Source organism: Eptatretus burgeri, chromosome 7 (genome assembly GCF_056783735.1).
Source record: "Eptatretus burgeri isolate ZD-2024b chromosome 7, Ebu_testis_v1, whole genome shotgun sequence".
NCBI classification, from domain to species: Eukaryota; Metazoa; Chordata; class Myxini; order Myxiniformes; family Myxinidae; genus Eptatretus; species Eptatretus burgeri.
In genome coordinates, this window is record NC_140967.1 from 57,861,433 (window position 1) to 57,886,734 (window position 25,302).

Genomic DNA, 25,302 nt, shown 5'->3' on the forward strand with positions numbered 1-25,302 from the left:
TTTCCTTGATCGAATTCGACTTCACGGACTCATTGGCCACCCCACGGCCCACCATCCTTACCCTTCCCCATAACCAAACACATATCCCTCGTTCTACCATAAATTACTTTATTCAGAAATAATATATAGCGGATACCAAATGACGTGCAAACTTACCAACATATTATACTGAGTGAGCGTTTGGTTGAGTTGTTCCAGATATTGAACCAAGCAAGAACAATTTGGTCGAGCTATTCTTGCTTGACCCCAGGCTCCTCAAAATCACCAATAATTTCAGGCGACTCTTATCAGAGTGGAAGAACATTCACCAAGATGACTTCAGGCGACTGATAGGAAGGAGGAAAATAATAAAATTGTCCATTTTAAAACTGTACTCCATTGCACCATGTACAAATGTCTTGTTTGTTTAGGAAGGTAAAACTGGTGATCTGCAACTGAAAAGTAAGTGAAAAAGGGCTTCAAATTCGGTCTGAAACATTTTATCGATTTCATTACTTTACTTTTACTTTCAGTCATTGGTATCTCTCGTGGTGAGGCTGAGTCTTTTGGTCTCTCACTCTCTCACCGCAGGCAAGTCGGTGGTCTTTCTGTCTTCTACCGTCTCCTCCCCGGCCTTCCTCCCCCCCCAACCATATTTCCGCAGGGTGCTCAAGGTCTGCCAACAACCCCCTTCTGGTAAAACGACCAAAATCTAGAATCACTGCTCACCTTCACTCTTTCATTCCTATTTTGTCAGCCTTTGGAACAAACTCCCACACTCTCTTCAATTACACTCTTCCCTCCAGGTGTTTAAAACAGAGCTGTTCACCACCACCTCTTATCGTCCCCCATCCAAACTCATGATCTTTTCTACCCCCATTAATCCACCCCAAACCCACCTCGTTCAAATTCTTTGCTTTCCTTCCTGAAATTCCCTGTAATGTCCATTCTGTGCACCCCGTGTTCTCCACTACCCAGTCCATCTCCCTTCCACAGATCTCCTCATGTCTCTGTTCCCCACTGTTTTGTGCTCCCCTCTCCCACCTCTCTTGTCTCCTGCTCCCATTGTTGTACATTATGTGTGGTCGTTCTTACACGAGCCTCGACAAGGTATATATTTGAAATTTTTTTTTTACTTTACTTCTGACAACTTCATAAGAATGGTGCCAAAAATGATTTTTTCAACGATATAAACCAGACTGCTTTCGATGCCCACGTACAGCATGAACCGTCACAATGAAGACTAGTCTCCATTGTTCCATCTCCAGGAAACAGCATCGCTCAAGGGAGCTTAATATGGTATCAATCTTCATGTTCGTCCACATCAATGACCTTTTTTTCATCAATGCAAAAATCGATTGTATCTCTTTGCAAACATATCCATTCTGTGGAGAATATTTCCTCAACCCTCTGCAGCTATTGTTACAGGTTGTCATGGTAACCCGGGTGTCTGGGTATCACGTGTCACGGCAGAAAATGAATATAGACATCACTGTGCCCATCGTGGTGTTTTAAGAATGAAACCACCATTCGACAGGAGACAGAAGGGAATATTTATTAATCCCTCCTGTCTCACTGAAACACAATAATAGTAATTAAATGTATTACGCAATGCAATGTCTCTGTTACCAGCACGCTGGTATAGGCCCAAAAGGCTGAATTAACCCCACCTGGTGTTAATTCAATGGTTTAAAAATATAGATACGTAGATACATTTTCTTTACTCTATTTTCATTTTCTATTAGTTATTTACTAATTATATTATTCTTGGAGAAACTTCGCGCGGTCCGTGCACGGCAGCGATTTAGGAGGTGTATAACCCTGACATTTGTGTTTGCTTTTTTTTTGTTAACAGCTTAATGTTATTGAATTAAATATTAAAGTGCACAAGTAGAGTCACTTAAGTAAATCTGAGCAATTATATTAAGATTGTTCTTGTAAAACCTTTATTTATTTCTCTTTTTTTTAACCTGCTAATCAATGAGTTTCCGGTTGACCGGAGCTGCTCGTGCGGTTATTGTGGTGCTGGACGCCATCTTCTCCTTCAGAGTCAATTATTATTTTTTTATCCGTCGTGGTGCGCGGGCATCGTTACCGCAATCATGGTAATTGTGATTAATATCGTGTGCTTATTCACTGAGCGAAACTTATAAGTTGATATTTTTGATAAAATCACATTTTGATGATGAAACGTCGTTGATACGTTGTAAATCCAATTGGAAATGGCTCCGTCTTCTGGCCTTGGTTACCTTGGGTGGAAGTTTAGGGATAGAAACGTGTTCGTGTTTCCTTCATCATTATAATCACTGAAACGAGCAACAGATTTGACCCTTAAAATGGAGCTTTTGTCACTCGGTGTGAAATTCGTATCATTATCATTGGACATGTTACAGATTTGTGCTTGTACGACGTACGGGCTTCACACCGCACGGGCCGTACACCACGACGTACGGGCTTTACACCGCACGGGCCTGACACTGCACGACGTACGGGCTTCACACCGCACGGGCCTGACACTGCACGACGTACGGGCTTTACACCGCACGGGCCGTACACCGCACGGGCCTGACACTGCACGACGTACGGGCTTCACACCGCACGGGCCGTACACCGCACGGGCCTGACCACACGACGTACGGGCTTTACACCGCACGGGCCTGACACTGCACGACGTACGGGCTTTACACCGCACGGGCCTGACTGCACGACGTACGGGCTTTACACCGCACGGGCCTGACACTGCACGACGTACGGGCTTTACACCGCACGGGCCTGACACCACGACGTACGGGCTTTACACCGCACGGGCCTGACACCGCACGGGCCGCACACCGCACGGGCCTGACACCGCACGGGCCTGACACCGCACAGGCCGCACACCGCACGGGCCTGACACCGCACGGGCCTGACACCGCACGGGCCGCACACCGCACGGGCCTGACACCGCACGGGCCGCACACCGCACAGGCCGCACACCGCACGGACCTGACACCGCACACCGCACGGGCCGCACACTGCACGGGCCGCACACCGCACGGGCCTGACACCGCACGACGTACGGGCCTGACACCGCACGACGTACGGGCTTTACACCGCACGGGCCGCACACCGCACGGGCCGCACACCGCACGGGCCTGACACCGCACGGGCCGCACACCGCACGGGCCTGACACCGCACGACGTACGGGCTTCACACCGCACGGGCCTGACACCGCACGACGTACGGGCTTCACACCGCACGGGCCTGACACCGCACGACGTACGGGCCTGACACTGCACGACGTACGGGCTTTACACCGCACGGGCCTGTCACCGCACAACCTTTGGAAGAGGAATCGATTCTGAACTTGCCCAATGCACCAATTCTCCAAAATCCGTCAATTATCTCCAATTCCCTCTCTCCTCCAGCTTTGATGGCTTCAACTACACAGTCTCAACACCTTTTGGGTTTATAAAATATTTTTTTTAAAGTCAAGATCTTGCATTGAGGAGATATGATTGGGATGGAAAGAGTATTGTCCGGAATTGTATAAAGGACGATTGTTGTATAATTGTATAATTATATAAAGAACTAAATTGTAATTGTATAAAGAACCACAGGGATGAAGACTTGCACCACCTTCTGAAACAGAACCACGTCTTTCTCTGTGTCTCCCTCTGTGTCTCCCTCTGTCTCTCTCTATTGCATTCCAATTACTGCTCTAACTGCCCAACACAATTCTGGTTTGGTAAAACATTTGCTTATTTTTCACAGTTTTAGCAAACTTCATCATTCGTGAACTGCACATTTGGGACGAGATCATGTTCTCCATTATCCAATATTGGTCGTTCAGCCCTGGGAGGGAGGGGGGGGGCTCAGCTGGCTGAACCAAAACCATTGTATTGTTTGCTTCCGTATTAATTGTTGGACAAGACCAAATGCAAAGAGTTTTGTATCTCTGCCATCTTTGGGTAGGCCATTGATTAATGGTACAGTAGCTCATCCACCATGTATATCGTTGGGTCAATGAAACATCTGTCACAGCATGCCTCTGGCCATCGCTCGTGACCCTGAGCAGTAGGTCCCGCAAGGTGCTACCAACGGGGCCAATTTGACTCCCCACCTACCCGGTTATGTTTAACATTGGAGCTCGTCCCTTCAAATTGAAATGGCTGTCCAAAGCTGATGAGCTTTCTCTACCCGAGCAATTCGGTCCTTGCTCAGAAGCCTCACTTTTCGCCCTCCACCATTTGCTGCCAATGTAATACGGAGCACATGCAAGTTGTACGATACCCACTGAGACAGATTTCATTTCAGTTGTACTCCAGTATATACTGACGCTACTACCAAATTTTGTTCTTATTGATATTTTACTTTTGTTTCTTCAACTTGTTCAGAGTTCTATCTGCCTGCAGTTGTGTACTTTATTTTCTTTATTTTTATAGGATCTAAGGCTCGTAGTGGAACACGCACACGCACACACGATGCAAGACAAACAGCTACTGAGCTTGGGGGAAGTGCTGTCCTTTCCAGGGTACTATGGGTACCAGCGACGTCACAACAATGGCATCGCCTTTCTCTCCGCACTCAGCGGGGTCGTTCCTGAGGAAGAATTTCCCCCTTCCATGGATGCCAACCCATGGGGATTGTCCAAACTCTTATCCTTTTAAATGCTGAACGTCTTCACACACACTAACCGTTATCTCATTGATCTATCCTTTTTGATGTCTTGCTGGCATTCTTTAGTCATTCTGTTCATTCCCCATTGGACAATTGCACTGCCCTCGATCATGAAGTTAATATATTTATTTTAATATCCGGTTACTCAGCCTGACTTTATGTTCCATGAATCAAGAATTGTGAAGCAACTTGAAGTTTTCAAACTATTGTTCGGCATTTTTGATATTCCCATCGGAGCGCTTGCTTTGTAATGCCATGATCCCAGGTTCAAATCCCATTTACTGTGTTTTGTTCATTCTGTCATATGTCCTTGTAATTTGTTTAAAGGTACATTGATTTGTGCTGCGGTAATTGTCCTTTGTTTAACATCTGTATGCAAGCTCTGTGAGTCTCTCTTTGTAGAGACCAAAAAAAAAAAAAGTTTTTGCTTTGCTGAGGGGAAAAGTCTCAAATTATTGCAGCCTATTTCCATTGTTGCTTGTAAACACTCACATTGTTGCTTGTAAACATTGTGCTTCAGACTGTGGGCAGGAGCAGCAAGATGCTGCAGCACATCGACTACCGCATGCGTTGCACGCTGCAGGATGGTCGGGTCTTCATTGGCACCTTCAAAGCTTTTGACAAGCATATGAACCTCATCCTCTGTGACTGTGATGAATTCAGGAAAATTAGGTTTGTTTGCTTGTTGTTTGATGTTGCTGCCTTGCCTTGCCTTGCCTTGCCTTGCCTTGCCTTGCCTTGCCTTGCCTTGCCTTGCCTTGCCTGAACACTTTTTGCAGTAGTTGCATAGTTGTGGGTAAGGGGTGACTTTAACTGATGCCATTTTTAGCTCGCCTGTTTGAAAAACAGAGAGCTATAGCGATACCCCCGCCGTGAGCGTCAGCGTGAAAATGTTAAAGTTTTTGGTGCAAGTTATTTTTAGCTCGCCTGTTCAAAGAACAGAGGGCTATTATATAGCGATACCCCCGGCGTGAGCGTCAGCGTGAGCGTGAAAATGTTAAAAATTTTGGTGCAAGTTATTTTTTCCTTTCTAATGCTTTTATCTACCACTATTTTTTTATACGCCCGATATATATATATATATATATATATATATATATATATATATATATATATATATATATATATATATATATATATATATATATATATATATATATATATATATATATATCTATCGAGGCGTATTATGTGTCGTCCGTCCTTCTGTCTCTGTCTGTCCATCCGTCCGTCCTTCCTGTCCGCATTCTAACTCAAAGTTTTAAACTTTAATGCTTCATATTTGGTACATAGGTACAGACTGTGGAGACAGTGTGTCGTGATATACGTTCGTCATCTAAAGTAGTTGCCATGGCAACCAGGATGCTGTTTTCCATCCGTTCCTGTCCACACTCTAACTCCAAAAGTTTTCAACTTTCACATTTCATATCTGGTATATAGGTACAGACTGTGGAGACGGTATGTCGTGACATACGTTAGTCATCTAAAGTGGTTGCCATGGCAACCAGGATGCTGTTTTCCACATAGTAGCACAATTCTGTATATACCTTTTTGTTCGGGTGTATATTGTGCCCACTTGCGCTCTTGCTACTGATTACAATATACAAATACATATTGGTTCACGAAAAAAGTGAAAAAATATTTTCACGAAAAAATAGTGACCACTATATTCGTTATTGTTGTGTGTGTCTGTCTGTCTGTCTGTCGGTCTATCTGTCTGTCCCGAGCATAGCTCCGTGGGTTTTGTAAAATTTTGGTGGGAGGTTTATATCATGATCTTGTGTTTTCCTGAAAATGGGCACGGTGCGCCCATTATGGGCATAGCCACGCCCAAAAAACGTGTTTTTAGAGGGTAGCCGATTTCAATTTGCATCTTCTCCAAGGGGGTTTGTCAAATCTGACAGGGGTTTCGGTATTTGGTTTGCCCAATGGCACCTGCATAGCCCCACGGAGCTCAATTTTTTCATTTTCGTCCCAAGGTCAAGGTCACAAGGTCACGAACTTAGAAAATTGCGAATTGTGTTTTTAGGGGGTAGCCGATTTCAATTTGCATCTTCTCCAAGGGGGTTTGTCGAATCTGGCAGGGGTTTTCGGTATTTGGTTAGCCCAATGGAACCTGCATAGCCCGACGGAGCTCGATTTTCCATTTTCGTCCCAAGGTCTCAAGGTCACGAACTTCGAAAATTGCGAATTTTGACATAAAAATCCATCTTCTCTGAGGGGTTTGTCGAATCTGGCAGGGGTTTCAGTATTTGGTTAGCCCAATGGCACCTGCATAGCCCCACGGAGCTGGATTTTTATTTTCATTTTCGTGGCAAGGTCAAGGTCATCAGGTCAAAAACTTAGAAAATTGCGAATTTTGACATAAAAATCATACGACCGCCCAAACTTTGAGAGCTAGGATGACAATATTTTTTATGCATAATCTTGAGGTCATTCCCCACCTAAAGTCTTGAAACCATTTTGCTCTATCTCGAACACCTTGCCCGTGGCACCCCCTTCAAGTTTGTTTTTATGCTGATTTCATCAAAGTATGGATAATCCGAGGAGTGCGAAATGCCATATAGCCGACATGACGTTATATTGTTCCTGGAATGTTCCAGCGGAAGTTTTGCACCAAAGGTCATAATCCTCGACCTTTGACCTTTAAAGTTCACAAAGGTCAAATTTTCAAAGTTGTGGGAATCGAACCGGGTTTTCGACCTTCTTCGCCGAACTAACTCAATAAGCTATAGCACGTATCCTGTTTCCTTATTTTAATGTCCACAACATTGTTTTGTGACCTTTAAAGGTTATGCAAAGGTCAAATTTTGAAAGTTGTGCGTGTCAGCCAGACAGACAGCTCCAGTACAAACATTAGATCACTGTTAAAAAAAAATATATATATATATATATATATATATATATATTTGCGAATTCGCGCCCGCTGGCGTGCGAACGGCCACGTAACTCGAATCGTAACTCGAATCGCGGCACGTCGCCCACCGGACGGACAATTCTGTCGTTACCCTCGGAACAATGCCGGGAGCTAGTCACGGGTGGGGGTTTAACCTCACCACGATTGTGCCAATTGCCCACCCATGCAGGATAGGGTTGCTCGCCAAATTCGATCTACCTAAGTACCTGCGCGAATGGTCGACCGGGCGATCCTACCACGCCACAGGCCGACTCCGGACATGAACCGCTTAAGCGGTCCGTTCCGTGCTACAGTGATAACCGAGCGGTGTTATCGTCGGCCTTGACGGTTCCGATTAATTACCGGGATGTTGCACCCAATACGAACCCCTCACGTGAAGCAAGATGGAAATTCAAACGAAGGAAAGGACGCAGCGAAACGGGGAACAAGTTCACACAAAGCACATTTATTTCACACACAGACCAGCACGGAAGGCACGTATTTACAGTCACAATAGAAAAATGCACATATAAAGCAAAAGCAAGAGTGACAACCGACTAACGTGTACACACGGCAACACTTACACAGTTTTACTTGTCGGACAGGCGCCACAAACACACATACAAAACCCCGAAAAGAAAATGGTCACTTCCCTTTGGGCCGTCGAGTCCTCCTCCCACGACCGTCGGCGTGGTCGCGCCTGGCCCCGACTCCTCTCGCGTTCTGCGAGCTCTCTCCGGCGTGGTGCACCGAGCTCGTGCCGCGCATAGCTCGGGTCGTCCACCCGACAGCTCAGACGGCGTTTTGAGGAAACGGATGGGGTTTGTTCGGCGCTATTCTCCGCGCTCGCGCACGGGGTCCCAGGGCTCTCGCGAGGATCAAAGGAGCAAGGCAGGAACAACAAGCTCGCGACTCGAACCAGAAGACGAGCATGAACCAGAAGACCAACCTGAAGACCCACTGTCGACCAACCAACCCAAGGTCCGTCCTGTCCGCCTTTTGTAGCGCGGGGCTCCGCCCTTCGCCCTGCCCCGTTTCTGGCTCCACCTCCCTTCGAGAAGGTTCCCGAAAAGGGGCATTCCCTCACGCTCTCCCTCCACCCCGCCCCGTGCGGGGGCCGGGGGAGTCAGTTTTTGGCTCTGGGCCAGAGAATTATTCCCCCAAAAAGAGGCCCCCACCTTTTCTCACCTTTGACCCCTGGCTCGGATCGCACCTCCCCCACACCGAGCGCCGAGAACTCCAACGGGAGAAACAGGCGGGAAAAGCCACGCGTCCTCGCAGTTCCTTCCTTGGCGCCCTTGTTTGCCGTTCGGAAGCGGACGTAGTGGCGAAGATGTGGTAGCGTAGATGGTGGAGGTGGCGTGGTTGTAGTGTGGTTGGCGCCGTGATGGTGATGGTGTGGTTGTTGAGATGCTGTTTGTTTGAAATGAAAGATAGAACAGAAAAACGACTAACTCAAAGCGTCGCAGCCCGGATGGATCACATAAATTCCCTCTGTACAACGGGTTTGGGCTAACTACACATGTGCCTATGGAGATATCTCACCTGAGGGCTCTTTATGGTGTAATGCGAATTTCCACAGCCGTAACCATATATATATATATATATATATATATATATATATATATATATATATATATATATATATATATATATATATATATATATATATATATATATATATATATATATATATATACACACATACACAAGAAGCGAATACTTCGATATCGCGCGGCTGGGGGCAGTAATATTCTCGGTTAAGAATGATGAAACAATTTTGCAGTTATAAAATTTAAATGTAGACGCGGTGAATTAGCATGCATGATGGGAAGAGTTGTGACGTTGGACAAATTTCTATTGATAGCCCTCAGATCAAAGGGATGTACGCAGCCATAAGTGTGGCAAAAGACACAGGACAGAATAGCCAATTATATAACAGCGCGATGTCACCGCATCAATAAAGGATGAAATTGGAACCTGCCATTAAGAGGGTTGTGTTAGGTGGGGTTAATTGGGGTTGTGTTGTTGCCCAAAACTTTAAACATGTGTACCAAAGCATAAAATCCTTTCCAGCAAGACTTGGTGTTTCCAATTCAGCTTGAGTGATCAAAAGCAATTGCAATAAATGATAATAAAAACAAGTTATGATGAAATAATTGATAGAGAATAATCGAGAGAGGCAGTTGTAGCCAAACGTTTTGGAGAATTGTACATATGATTGAATACCTCATGATTTTAATATCTTGAATGTTTGCCGGAGCCCCGCGTCGAGACGTGATGATCAAGGACGGTGTAATTATCCAGTGGCAAAGGGCAAATATATCGATGAATGCTGCAACGCCTTTGGGCGTTCCACCTGCAGCACTGCCAAAAGGAAGTCTTTGGTTTTTGGCATCTGAGGGACTGTGCACACATTGATGAATCGCCCTGCCTATGAAACACCAGGCTTCATAGTTGAGCTGCGATTCAAATCCTGGTGAGTGTGCACACCTGCAGGCTATCTTGCTAGAATGTCGACCCAATATGTAGGAAACGTGTGTGTGCCTTTTGCAAGTGGGTAAATGTCATAAATGCTCATGGGCAATGTGTGAAGGGACATAAGGTGAGTGGGGGAGGGTGGTGAGAGAGCACACCTACATTAGATTCAAGAGGATACAGTCTGTAAATTCTACCAATTTTCGCATGCTCTTTTATTATATATAGATATATATATATATATATATATGTATTAATTTACTTATTTAATCAAACAACAAGATATGCTCCATAATCATGGATTTGTGAGTTTATACCTACTTTAAAATGTATTTGTCATTACTTGGTGAGTGATTTCCTGATTGCTTCTTGTCCCCACCTTACCCACTCACCCATAATTCCTACAGGCCCAAAAACTCCAAGCAGGGTGACCGTGAGGAGAAGCGTGTGCTGGGCTTGGTTCTCTTGCGTGGCGAGAGTCTCGTTTCGATGACTGTTGAAGGCCCACCCCCCAAGGATGTAAGTACTAACTGATTACTTCAGCCACGTGCCATGATTTGGTTAAAATAAAATCTGAGCATTCAGTTTTGTGACAAAAGCAAAAAAAAAAACCGACTTTGGGTGCTGATTACCTATTCTCATAATTAATGCAAATAAATCGACGCATGCTTGTGCGAGCAATATTGAGGAATGGTTTGCGAGTGTACTTCACCACAAGTGTGTTCTCGATTACCGACTTGACAAAAACCTTTGCCATTTCATGGCTTTCTATTCGTTGCACTGCGTACTATCAGTTTTGGTTGTGTTTTGCAAGGCACACATTTTCAATTTGTCTCAACTTATCGAAAAAGGTGGATCCTAAAGTAGTACCAAAATGTGTATCTGGATGGAAATATTATTATACACGTCACCTGGTGTGAATTTACCAGTGAATGTTTCCCTTCCTGCTCTACTCTGCCCCTTAATACCCCTTTCCCCTCAAATTCTTCAAAGTACTTGTCTTTTTAAAAATTGTTATTATTATTATTATTATTATTCCCGCGCTTTCAAAGAAAAGCGTGAATATTGTGATTGTCTCTGCCGTCTGTCCGTCCGTCCATATATACGTACGTCCGTACGTCTGTCTGTCTTACCCTGTAACTCCTCCTACACCGTTTGAAATAGGAACTTGAAACTTTGGGACATAGTAGGTATATGTATGGGGGAGTGCACAACACTTTCGGATTTTTGATATGACCCCTAGGGGCCGGGCCAGCGGGGGTGGGGTCATGGGGGCTGATTTTTAACCTCTGCCATCGAAGATGGATGGAGGTTACTGTTTTCACCCGTCTGTTTGTTTGTTTGTTTGTGAACAGTATTACGGAAAAATTCCTGGACGGATTTCGACGAAACTTGGTGGGGGAATTAGGTATGGTCCAAGGATCATGCCGTTAGATTTTGGACTTGGTCCAAAGTCCAATATGGCCGCTATGGCGGCCATTTTGAAAAAATATTTGAATTTTTGTTTTTGCATTTCTACATGTTTTAAGTGATTTCCAACCGAAAATAAATAAATTTGTTAGAGAAAAAAAAAATTTGCAACTTTTTTTTCAAAAAAATTTCTATTTTATTTGAAAAATATTTGGATTTTTTTTTTTTTTTTTTGCATTTCAACATGTTTTCAGTGATTTCCAACCCCCCCAAAAAAATTGTTAGAGAAAAAAACCCAGAAATTTTGCGAACTTTTTTTTTCAAAAAAAATTTCGATTATTTTTTGCATTTCTACATGCGCGTTGATCTAGTTTAGTTTATTCAATCGTGGTTCAGTAGAGTCTGATCCGTTTTGACCTACAATGAATAGGATATCAGGTTCACTTAAGTAACCCAGCAGTATTGGCGGCGGAGGTTTTGCACTCTACCGAGTGCTGCCCCTCTAGTTTTAAAGTGTATTTACCATTGTCCATGGTAAATTCTTTTATAAAGAACTTACTTATGTGACCCCCATGAGTGACAGTCTCAGGTTTTACTATATTTATCTAATTGATTATGAATAATTAATATTATACACAGTTCATTCCTATGATTAAATTGATGCACAGTTCTATATTGCTGGACAGTGTTAAATTAATGTTTCATGAAATGTTGACATGCTTGCAATGACTTCTGATTTTGTAAACATAGTAAGTCTTTGGTCATAAAGCACATCAAATAGAAAAGAATAGTCAATCCATTTTTCAAGATAAAATTTCACCTGGCGTTAATGGGACAAAGCAGTGCGCGTGGGAATATGCGATGGTGTGCCATCGACAACGTAGTTCTACTTGTTATTATTATTATTCTAATAAATGAAAGTTTTTGTATCTTTCTGATTTGAAGAACTGCATTGGCCTTGAAATCTTCTAATTTATCCCCAAAAATTCATTATCTTAAGATTACCAATAATTTATTCGAGCTGAACATTCTGGGACTTTTGAAATGAAATTTTTGTGATTTCTGAGGTGAATATAATTTAATGTGTGAGGTGTATTTGGTGTTTTTGTGAAAGATCACTTTAAATTTTCTGCGTTAGAGATGTGGTGGGTAACGATTTGGTATGGATTATTGCACAAATGAGCAAATGTATTTCTTGGGTTGAACTTCTCATTGAATTGCGAAAACCCGTGAATTCGAAGTCAAAAATTGTGTTTTAGCATAACTGCAGAATGGGTCATTGTCACAGCGAAGCACCTGCTCTTTTGGTTTAGGCCGGGATTGCTCGGGTTCCAGTTCCTGGTGCAATGGGAGGCCCAGGCGTGGGTCGTGCTGCAGGAAGAGGAATCCCTGCTGGTGCTCCAGCGGCCCAGGCTCCTGCTGGCCTAGCTGGTCCAGTTCGTGGTGTTGGTGGCCCTTCAATGCAGGTCTGTCTTTGTTGAAATGCTGTAATTTGGGGAATGCTTTGAATAAAATCCCATTTACACCACCATAGCTTTTAAAGGTCAGGTGGCATGACATTCTGGTTTTCATATTAACAACACATATTGACACTATAACTCTGCCAAATCAATTTTGTGTTAACACAAACTTTAATGATGTTCACTAAGGCCTAAGTCACATTTGCCACGGCGGCCGTGGGGTCTTCAAAATCTACGGCCACTTGCAATTATACCGTGGCCGCAGTATTTCCACGGTCACACAGTGTAGCAGTCACATATGTTTTTATTTTTCGGGGAGCCGCACGGCGTATTTAGGCCTAAGTCACATTTGCCACGGCGGCCGTGGGGTCTCCAAAATCTATGGCCACTAGCAATTATACGGCGGCTGCTGTATTTCCACGGTCACACAAGGTAGCAGTCACATATGTTTTTATTTTTCGAGTAGCCGCACGGCATATTTATAAATTGTGGAGACCGAAAACGTGGGGTTGCCGTACGGTCTTTGATTTGATGTTGCACGGTGAACGTAGGGCGTTCCTGCGGCGGCCATAGAATTTTCAAGGCAGACGCAAGGCGACCGCAAGGGGGCCCTAAGGCGAACGTGCGGCTAGACGGATGGTAACGAGTGGGTTTTTTTTTTTTAACCAGTTTTTTTGGTTTCGGCTTGTCGAATTGCTACGGTGAACGTAGAAATGAAAAAAGTTATAACTCCATGTTATAATTCCACGGCGACCTTACGACCTGTAAAATATAGCCAAACGGCGTAGGGCCACCCTGAGGCCACCGCAGAAACTCTGCGGCCGCCACACGTTTCTGTCAATTCAGAGGGCGTATGGCCGCCGTATCCTCGCCGTAGAGCAAATGTGACTTAGGCCTTAGGTCTTAGAAATTGTGGAGACCGAAAACGTGGGGTTGTCGCACGGTGACCTTAAGGGGGCCCTACGGCTGTCATATAATTTTCAAGGCAGATGCAAGGTAGCCTCAAGGTGCCTGCAAGGGGACTGCAGGGGGGCCCTAAGGCGAACATGCGGCCAGACGGACGGAAGTGAGTGGGTTAATTATTTTTTAATTTTTTTATTTTTACCAGTTTTTTTGTTTTGGATTGTCGAATTGCTGCAGCGAACATAGAAATGAAAAAAGTTATAACTCCGCGTTGTAATTCCACGACGACCTTACGGCCTGTAAAAGATAGCCAAACGGCGTATGGCCACCCTGAGGCCACCGCAGAAACTCTGCGGCCGCCGCACGTTTCTGTAAATTCAGACGGTGTACGGCCGCCGTATCCTCACCATAGAGCAAATGTGACTTAGGCCTAACCAACAGAAATTTCTTCCATCAATAGTCGGATTTGACTCTATTCTCGGGTGATTAAAACAACCATGTGAAATTTACCAGCAAAGCAAACTTGCACAACCTTTTCCCAAGCAAATTTTAAAAAGACAAGCATTCACAATTTCCTGTATTTAAAGTTTCACTCTTTGTAATCAGGTTTAAAAATACTGAATTTGCTTTGCTTTCAATGGTTCAGAGGCAGATAGCTCTACCAAATGTCTAACTCTCATTGATGTAAGGATGTAAGGGTTGTTTACTCTCAATAAACTGTATTACTGTGATGTAACACATACAAGTTGTATTCAGTTACTTGTCAGTAAAGCGACAGGTTCGATGCTGGTTTTATCCCCACACTTAAAAAATAAATAAATAAATAAACCAAAATTGGGGGTGGGGGTATTGCAGTCTGTCAGTCTGTCACGCTATCTCCTCAACGGTTGAGCAGAATTCCACCAACCTTGGTAGTTATGATCACCATATGGCAAGAAGGTGCGAGAGCAGTATCATTTTTGGCTTCACCTCCTGGGGCCCGAGTGTGGGGTCAAAAGGTCAAATGGCATTAAATTGTGTGCACATTTTAAAATGAAACTTTGTATGTGCAATCAACGTTGGGGGACACATGAGATGTGTAACTTTTGGGGGGATTTTACCCCCCTGTTCATGCACCAGGGGATGGGGACTGAATCACAGGTGTCAAAATTATTTTTAACTCAAAATTTTATGTTGGGTCATTTCTTGTGGATCATTTTGCCATCTTTCAACTTTACTTTAGGTGGGATGCATGGGGATTTGCAATGGTGTGCCATCGACTTAGCTGTAGTTGTTGTTACTATTATTATTTCTTTCCAGCAAGACTCAGTGCTTCAAATGCAAGTTGTGTAATCAACTTCAGCTTCATCTTCAATTAACTTTAACTTTTTTAACAATGACATCTCAATATGGTTTTTGATTAGGTTGGCACAACGTTTAAGCAATTACTCCACGTTACCAGATCTGCTCAATGATGAATGTTGCATGTATTATCTTAACAATCTTGCAGAACTCGACAGACTGAGAGCATGGCACTTGTCACATTCCGCTCTTCCACGTGACCTCAATGGTTTGCAGTGGTTTGATGTGCTTCACCACGTGCGTGTGCAGGTGATGACGCCACAAGGTCGCGGCGTACCGGCGCCCACCATCTCGGGTGCGCCTCAGCAATACCAACCTCCAGTTGGCCGTGGTATTCCGGGTCCTACCCCAATGCCAATGGGTCGTGCAGGACCTCCACCAGGTAGGTCTGCCATTGATTTTACTTCCTCTGCAAGTGTCACTTATAGTCGTTCTTAGGCTGTTTGAGTAGTGAATTGTGTTTGTGTTTTTTTTTTTTTCATATTTCTTCTATTTAATAATGTATGTACTTCCTCTTTTACTGTGAGTGGAGGTTTCGTTTTCTTCATCAACCTTGTTGCGTGTGATTGTTATTTTTGTATTGTGAAGGATGTTATTTTTTTATTAGTCACTGATGGGAGGAATAGTGTGCACCTTACTCGACATACATTTAATATACCTTTTTTGCTGGCATTGATTGTTCATTTGGTGCTCATCAGTTATATTCTTGATGTTGACTCTTTTATGAACCCATTTTTGGCAAAATAGAAAATTTTGGCAGGGGGTGGTAGTAAGGGGAGTAAGGATTTTGTTTTCTTGTATTCCACTGTTATTGGCGTTTCCTGCTTTAGAGTTTGCTAGCTAACATTTTGATCGGTGTCCTTGATGGTAATATCAGGGTTCACGCAGTCCTTGAAACTCCATGAAATTCCTGGAAAAAAAAAAATGAAAACGCATTTTCCAGTACTGGCTTCTAAGAATATGGACAAAGTTGGACATGTCTGAAAAGTCAACATATGTGGAACCCACACTGTGTGGACACCCTACCCCCCCCCACTTGTTAATTTAATGGATTGTGTTACCAATTTTAACCTTCCCAAGGATTTTCCAATTAAGCAGTGTGCCAAAATGGTTTCTCAGCCCCACAGGTGGAGCCCACCCATGTGGTTAATCCCGATCCCCTGTCAATGGATTGATCGCGTGCTGTTAATTCAGCTGCTAAGTTATTCCTGAGTTGATCCACTCCAATGTTCTTCTCTTCTACCTGCTCCTAATTATGTGTTGATGGCCTCTGGTGTTTATCCATTTGGACCAAAAATATTTGAACACCTCCTGGGACTTTACGCAATTTCGCCTTTACACATATAATTGTAAATCAGTGGTACAGGTGGTAACTGAGATGTGCAGTGAGTACAGCACTGTACTGTACTTATCTCCACGCAAACACTGTGTTCCATGGAATCATCAATGGTTGGATTTACAATGTTATGCATTCGTGCCGTGTGCAGACGCCATCTTCGAGGTAACATTCTCCCGGATTTGAGCTGCAACTTCAGAGTTGCTACAACAAGCCTGTGGTCAGTTTTGAGGAACTGAGCACTCCAGTAGATTCTGCAGTTCTGGATCATCCTCCAGCGTCAATCAACGAACACATGGTCAATCTCTTTTGCCACACCACCAGTGTTGGAATACCAAGTCCAGCAATGAGCCTGTGGGCGCTGAAATCATGAACTAGCTAGCCACCTTCAGTCCGTGACTTCTTGCAAAGTCAAGGAACTTAGTCCTATTCTGGTTCATGGTTTCAGACCCATTGGGATGTACACATGTCTCATAACCATCCCTATCAGTTCCATTCGATGCATTGAAATCCCCCAAGACCAGAAGAGTATCTTGCCTGGGGCACTAATCAAGCAGACTCGAATGTGGCATAGAATGCGTCCTTCACGGTGAGATCACTCGCCTCAGTCGGAGCATATACAGAGACCAGGGAAATGACACCCAAGGAGTGACGAATCCTTCGTCTCCTAATAAGCTCGTTGACCGGTGTTGCTTCAATTATCATTGGGGTCAGCTTATTGGACACAGCTGCAGCAACTCCTTGGGCATGGTAACCATCAGTGACCACACCAATCGTAGGTGTAACCACCTGCCATAATCTCACCGCAATCCGGTCTCCGAACCTCAGAGGGCTGCAATAACAATGTCAAACGCTTGAGCACACGTGATCATCCTTTCTTAAGGATAGGACATTCCAGGCACCCACCCGAAGGGACCGCCTCAAGTTAACCCAAGGAGACCGCCGTCTGATGGACGACACCTCGGCACCATACTGACACACACTACTGCAATCGAACCTGGGAAGGTCACCTCGTGTTTTTCCTTCTATTATCAAATAGTGGGGGTACCGAAGGCTTTTCCCCAATCCTGGCATGTGATGAGCTGCCCTGCGAAGGACATTTGCATAGGAGGTATTCCCACAGTGTGGGTTTTCAGTTTTCTTTGTGTTTTGTGAGGTGATGGGCTTTATGGTGTCCGGAGTGAAACTCCTGCCACCAACATCCTGAAAAAGTACCAAAACTACAGAAAGATATCTGCAGACACAGTTGGGCACTAGAAATGGACGGCCATTGGCTCCTCTGCCCTTTGACAGGTTTTGTTTTTAATCCTGCTGGGTGTCCATATTATTCACTCTCCTCACCAGAAAACCTGGTCGGGGAGACAGTTTAGTCCCTGACAGCCTGACCAAGCACGTATGTCAAACCAGGTGACACTTTATGACCCATGAATAACGGGGTCCGACAGTATATTTAATGGTGAAAAGGTGAAATATCAAAAAATACAATTACGGGTACATCTTTAAACATTTGTAAATGAAACTTTATACTGTCGACCTGCTATTCGTAGGGGGTACTTTCCTGAAAATGCCACGAATGTGGGGGATTGATTGATTGATTGTTTTTTTTTTTGTTTATTCATTTATTAATTCATTCATTTATTTATTTATTTATTTGTTCATTTATTCATTCTTGAGAGAGAGCAATGACACTCCAAAATCAGGACACAGCATCAAGGAAACAGCAGGAGAAAGGGGAAACACGAGCAGTGGGGCAGAGGGACAAAGTAGACAGACAGACAAACGAAGAAAGCAGATTACGATGAGGGGTAAGTGAGCACACAGAGTGGACAATATGGATACATCAGAAATTGTGTTTGACCAGTTTGTGATTTTTGTCAAGGTCTGAGGAGAGGGAAGAGGCTGCTGCTGCTTGTCTGTCAGATGGATGAGAGATGTCATGGCAGAGAGTGTAGTCATCAGCAAAGTGAGGAAGAGGATTTTTCCAGAGCGTTAGTGAGATCATTGATGAGAATTAGGAATAATATGGGACTGAGAACACTGCTTTGGGGTACTCCAGCCTTGACAGGGAGAGATGAAAGGGTTCTGTTGAGAGCCACATGTCGTTCATGAGAGTTCAGGAAGTCAGTAATCCAAGAGTGGAGTTTGCCTTGGATTCCATAGACAGACAGTTTGGAGAGCAAGGCAGGATGCCAGACTGTCTCAAAAGCTTGAGATATGTCCAGAGAGACAGCCCTGATCTCATGTTTGATATTGAGGGCCTCCACCATTGTTTGGAGAGTCGAAGCGGAAAATCCAAGGTGGAGTGACCAGGTCGGAATCTGAACTGATGATCTGAGATGAGGCTGTTGGAGAAAAGGAATGATTTTGTGTCAGCTGTGATTATGGATTCCATGACCTTGCTGATGATTGGAATTACAGGAAGCGAATTGGTCTGTCGTTAAGGGGATCTGTTTTTTCACCTTTTTAAGTAATGCTATGATGTTGACTGATTTCCACTTACCCAGGTGGGTATAGGAGAACAGTGCTTAAGTGTTTAAAAAAAACAACAAAAAAAAAACATTTTTAAATACATTTATTAAAAACCCCACGAATGAGGCACGAATGTCGAACCAGGTCACACTTTATGACCCGTGAATTGTGGGGTCCGACAGTATATGAAATCAACATTGGGGGACACATGAAATATGTAACGATTCTTTGGATTTGATCCTCAGTTCATCCTCCAGGGGTTGGGGACTTGGGATCACGTTCGTCAAAATGGGAATCATTTATTTATTTATTTTAAAACTCAAAATCTGATATTGGGTTATTCCTGGTGGAACTTTCAACTTTGCTTGAGGTGGGAAGTGTCGGGATTTGTGATGACACACCATCGACCACACTTCAGTTTGTCTGTCGGTGTCGATGTATTCCTGAAATATTCATTGGAATAGGGAAAAACAGAAAACTATGAAGGTTTGATTCTTATTCTTGTGGTTTATTCCAATGTCACTTGTCACATAATACATTTGTATGAAAAGTCCTGGAAATTTTTTTTTTTAATATCTAGGAAATTTGCTTTTCCATGGTTGTGTGAACCATAAATAGACTAATTTGTGGGTGATCCATTTGCAGGAATGATGGGTCCTCCAATGGGCATGCGGCCACCCATGGGCCCCCCGATGGGCATGCATCCTGGGCAGAGGGGCCCGATGGGTATGATGCCTCCTGGGATGCGTCCGCCTCCCCCAGGAATGAGAGGTGCGTATTGTGTGAAGCCGAAATAATCAGTTTGGCCGATGGAGAAACATTTTGGTGCAAAAAAATTGAAAAAGAACCTTTGGGGCTTTGCCCCTTCTGTTCATAATTTTTTTACCAACAGTTATAATAATGGGGAATGAATACATGTTTTGTTCTGGGTAACCCTTTATAATCTCGTGGGCTTTTCTACTACTTGCAATCCCGGTGCATTTTTAAACGTCAGTGCATGCTTTGCACCATTTTTTCTTCCAGATCTAATGTTCCACATTTCAATATAGGGAAAAGTACACTTGCATTCTGATTCAGTTCCTGCTTTTTGGTTCATTTTGTTTCCCCGTCCACCCTGCTGATCGAAAACTCAAATCGAGCTCGCCTTTCCACATTGATAACGCGTTTACATCTTGATTTGATGATGCTTTTTCGAGTATTGACCCAATCGAATGCACTTACTCTGAGAATGGAATGATCCAAGAAAAACTTGGTAGGTTGTTGAGTAACGATGCTTGACCTGAAAGGGGCCCGGTGGTGCTGTTTCGGAACAACTCGCCTTTAATTGGCTAAACAATGTCTGCAATCGGTGACACTCGGTTTCTCAGCTGAAGCAGACAGCCTCTTAACATCCGTCGGATCACAGATTTTATGATGTGTGCATCGGTAGAGGGATGACGGAGAGAAGGCATGTGTTGACGTTTCCCGTTTCGATTCGTGCGTGCAAGTTGGAGCGATCCATGCATGCCGACTTGGTTCTGTTAAAGCCGAGCATTCGGTTGCGTTGTACACATTGCCTCAATTTTGTGGTTTCTCAATTTAAAACATTCTGAGAAAAGGGCTGGGCAAGTAAGTGCCTGTGCTTTAAAGGGCTTGATGCAATTAGTCAGGGAGCATATGTTTTGGAAGTTGTGGACACCTCGTACTGTATTTGGTTTCTTGATGGTTTTTTTTTTTACAAATTTCAGACCTTCCTGAACATTATTCCAGAGAGCAACCTTCCGAGATCAATGTACCTTACTGAAATTGCGTTTATATTTAAAGAGCCGATTCAGCATTTCTTTTTTTGTTGTTTGTTTGTTCGCTTGTTTAAAAAAAAACATTTTTTTAATCTATATATGCAATTTCCCCATACATTCAACAAAAATAATGTTACCAATCAAAATTTGCTATCAAAATGACCAGAATGATGAGGCACATTGCATAAAATAAACGAAAGGTAGATATATGATATTTTATTCAAATAAGAGACACGATTATGAAAAAAATTGAGAAAATCTCTGGGTTTAGCCATATGCCTGGTGTTTGCTTAATGGTTAGGATGGTGGGCTTGTGATCCTCGGGAGCCGAGTTCAAATCCCGCTCAGCTGTTGAATTAACACCAGGTGGGGTTAACTCGGCCTGTCATCCTTCTGAGGTCGGCAAAATGAGTGCCAGCTTGCTGGTCTACTGTGTCGGAGTGGCGATCCGTCCAGGATTGTGCCTAATAGCCAAGGAGAGTGCTTAGGCAGCACCAACGCTTTGCATAGAGTATGGTCCCAATGGATGGATGGTTTAGCCATGAGCATCAAATAAAAATTACCTTATCGACATCGATACTCGCTCTATCATTGTTCCTTACATCAAAATCATCCCCATTCAACCCTCCATCATACCACATTTACACGTTTTCGATAAGATCCAATATTCACACAAGTTTTAATAAGAATTCAACCTTACTCCCTTATTTTTGGTGTTCTCCTCCACTAAGTCTTCTGCAGTTTCGGGCTCTCGACAAACATAGCTTGCTGTGTCAGCCAGGTTCCAGGTATGCATACATGCAAGCCTTAGTGTCCATTGCCTGTATGCAGTCTTTTCAGGTGGCACCACTCCTTTCTTTTAAGTCTGCAGCCAGCCGGAGAGGTGGAAATGATCGATGGATGCTGCAGTCTGCCTTCGGGTTGCCTCCTTTTCCACTCTGAGAAGATCCACTGTTGTATGTTTTCTGAGCTGTCAGCCTCTGTAAGACTGGGCTGCCCTGCTGAAAGGTTTCCGACTCTTGAGTCATTGAGTTTATAGTGGTTCGTGCATCTTGTAGAGGAGATGAACTTCAGTCAAAATCTTCAAGTGCAGCATGTCTGGTTTCTGCTTCTCGCTTTAGGTGTTGAGTCGCGATGCCAGCGAGGAGAGGTGGGTGTCAGTCTGAGACGGCCATTGACTCTCCGGGCAGAATTTAGCGAGACATCCACTTTCCTTGTGTGCATGCTTCGACCCTAAGTAGCAACACCATGCTCTGCTGGAGCATGCACCGATGCCTGTGTGGTAGAGCGTAGGGTTATGAAATCTGCTCCCCAGTCATGGCCTGCTAGTTTCCTTAGCAGGTTGACCCTTGCTGCTGTTTTTCCAGATACATCCTCAGCATGGTTGCAGAAAGTAAGAACCCTGTCCAACTCGCTACCAAGGGAGGTCGGTGTGTTGGTGAAAGGAATTGGAGTACCATTCAATCAAATTTTGTCATTTATTGGCGTCCTTTTTGCTCAGGTTAAAAGCTGAGCAGGTGGTCTTCTGCACATTAAGCCAGAGTCCCCATTGATGGTAATAGTTGTGTATTGTGTGAATATCACACTACAATGCCTGCTCTACACCTTGAAAAACTGTCCTCATTGTCCCTGAGTCATTAAGAACGAGCTACCAAATGTTCAGCAAATTAGGAAGAATGAGGTAGACACACATTTGAAGCAAAACTTAAAGAAAGTGGAAAAAAAAAGGTAAAGCTTCACACATTTGAATAAATGCATTCCAAGCAAAAGCATCAGAGCAAACCTCAAAAACAGGAGCAGTTGATCAATGAGGTCACCATTCTCAAGCGCATTCTTCAATTCAAGGCTTTCGGAATGGATGTAACAAAACTTGGAGAAGATGAGAGGGGAATGTGAATGCTCGAAAGTTCCGCCATTTTTTGAGTGAGGTGGACGGACGCGTCACGGAAACAAATCAACATGGCTTGCGGCCTTGTTGAAAGAATCGATTCTGGAAGTAATGGATATTTAGCCAGAATCTGACAAGTATTGTCTTGATTGTGGACGCAATGTGTTTCATCCAACAACATTAGTTTCTTGAAGGCAAAATATTCAATCAGTACCAAGCCAGACTTCTGCACAAGCTCATGTGTGCACTGCCAGCCGACTGCATCAGTGTCCATTTCCCCCAGGGATAGGTATGACCATGTGGAATCTACAAAAGGATTAGAGCGACAACGGAGTGCCCACAAACCTCAAAAAGAGTACGAGATCAGTGGGCCAATCAAGACGCCGCCCTTCAAGACTTGCAAAAACAAGTAAAAATTCCAAGATTTCCTGTGCTGTCGTTGTGTGAGAAGGCAGAGAGCCAGAAAGTCATCACGACAGGTTTATAGCTCTCTGGTGAATTTGTGGATGAGAAGAAAAGCATGTGTTTCACATCAACTGGCATCATAGATGTTCCCGGTCTCGCAACAAGCCAGTCATATTCATTGCACAACAATTTGGTGCTAAATGTGTTGTGGTCTCTGGCAATACACTGACAAATCATGTCGAGTTGTGGATAAAAGTCTCTTCATCAGTGGGTGCCTGTTCATGAGCTGGCAACGCTTCTGGGCCTGAGCGACTGCAACCTCCAGCCTTTCTTTTATGCCTTCTCTGGAAAAGATGACAAACTTCATCTATGGCATTGGCAAGACAAAGGTCCTGACGTTATGTCACCAAATAGATTGTGAAGTTCTTGCAAGATATGGAGAAAGCAACAACTTGTAGTTGACAGATGAAATCATCAGAGCAGCTCGGAACCTGTTGGTGGCATTATATGGTGGAACAACATTCTCTCCATTAGCAACACTTTATGCCCATCTGTTCATCACTGGTGGAGACTCGAAGGACTTTAGATGTTTGCCGCCAACAGAAGATGCATTCAAGCAGTATCTGTTGAGATGTCTCTTTGCTATGCTGGTTCAGAAAACAGCACACGTCGCCATTCCATGTTGCCTCCAGCCACATCATTCACTTGGAAGATGGGAGCATATTTGCTGCCATTTCTGGAGCTCACACAGTCGCACGCTGCAAATATGTGATAAGCAATTGCAATCGCAACTGTTCTTGCCAGAAATATGAAGTGCCATGTTGTGTGGCTTGCAAATGTGAGCGAGCACTGAATCTTGCAACACTCGCTGAAACTGATGGTTCAGAGGACATTGACACCGATTATTGACTAAATCATACAATGACTGAATGATAATATATATATATATATATATATAGCCTTCTGACATGCATCTTGTTGAAAATTGATTGACATTCAACATTCTGACATTGTGCCCAAAATAAGGGGTAAGGTTGAATTCTTATTAATACTTGCGTGAATATTGGATGTCATCGGAAACCTGTGTATGTGGTGTGGAGGGTTGAATGGGAATGATTTTGATGGATGGAACAATGATATTGAGCGTTGGTACAGATAAGGTCATTTTTATATGGTGCTAATGGCTAAACCCAAAAATATGTTTTCAAATTTTTCATTATCGTGTCTCTCATTCGAATAAAATATCATATGTCTACCATTTGTTTCTTTTATGCAATGTGCCTCATCATTTTGGTAATTTTGATTGGTGGCATTATTTTTGTTGACTGTATGGGGAAATTGCATATAATTACTGAATTGACTCTCGGAAACCCCGTGGTATAAATGTAAACTCAATTTTCAGTGAGGTACACCTATCTCAGAAGGTTGCCCTCTGGAATATTATTCAGTAAGGTCTGAAATTTGAAATTTGAAAAAAAAACATTGGGCAACTAAATATTGCATGAGGTGTCCACCAAAACCCCGGTGTTTCCTAACTGAATCGACATCAATGCATGACACAAGATACATCTGGTAGGAACGAGTGGACATGCCAGAGTTTTGCTTTTGCAACACCAAATGTTATGTTAACCGTTATAGAGGGTCACTTGCTTGGTGTTTGTTTTCATACCTGCTTGATGATGATTTATTTGCATGTATTATCTGAACAATCATGTGGAGCTTCTTTTTTTCTGAGAGCATGGTATTGTTTGACTTAACTGCTATTCCATTATCATATGCTTTAGTTAGTTCCTGCATTTGTGGGAAGCATCTCGACCTGCTCTTCTGCTTTACTGTCCGGTTTTACATTGTCTGCCTTTCTTTACAGGACCACCACCTCCTGGCATGAGGCCACCACCAAGGCCTTAGAGCTGATTTGGAGGTTATCCAGATGTGCAGGTCATCTTGCATCAATTTCATTACTCTGATGTGAGACCTTGGGTGTTGCATTACTTTTGTTTCATCTGAAACGTGAAGTGCTTTGTGCTTTATGTGGGATATACAGTATGTGATGCTCCATTTCCTCCTTTGGTACCAGCCGAGCAGGAAACATATTTTGTAAAGTATTTTCAATGTTTTTGGAGCAGAATAAAAACATTTTTTGTCATATTTTATTCTTGAGATTATCTCAATCTGAAGTAGACTTGGTAGCCTTTTTAAAATGGTGACTTGTTTAAACTAAGTATTTGCATTTCGTGACAGCAAAGGTTGATTTGTGGAGGATGGTGTAGCATCTTGCAATTAGCACCAATACCAATTG

General features: G+C 43.5%; 1 protein-coding gene across 1 annotated transcript; it reads left to right on the forward strand.

Moving 5' to 3' along the window:
* The first annotated feature begins 1,956 nt into the window (after positions 1-1,956).
* On the forward strand, positions 1,957-25,151 carry LOC147023325 (small nuclear ribonucleoprotein-associated protein B'-like). The gene is made up of 7 exons (XM_085888593.1): positions 1,957-2,084; positions 5,160-5,311; positions 10,421-10,532; positions 12,737-12,889; positions 15,377-15,509; positions 19,578-19,703; positions 24,871-25,151. Exons 1-7 carry the CDS (start codon positions 2,082-2,084, stop codon positions 24,909-24,911), a joined length of 720 nt encoding a protein of 239 aa, XP_085744719.1. The 5' UTR covers positions 1,957-2,081; the 3' UTR covers positions 24,912-25,151.
* The last annotated feature ends 151 nt before the right edge of the window (positions 25,152-25,302 follow it).

Bases quoted from the DNA above. Each gene is read 5' to 3' on its own strand.
- LOC147023325 (XM_085888593.1), top strand. The intron at 10,533-12,736 runs GTAAGTACTAAC...CTTTTGGTTTAG, and splicing joins AAGGCCCACCCCCCAAGGAT to GCCGGGATTGCTCGGGTTCC. The intron at 19,704-24,870 runs GTGCGTATTGTG...CTTTCTTTACAG, and splicing joins GCCTCCCCCAGGAATGAGAG to GACCACCACCTCCTGGCATG.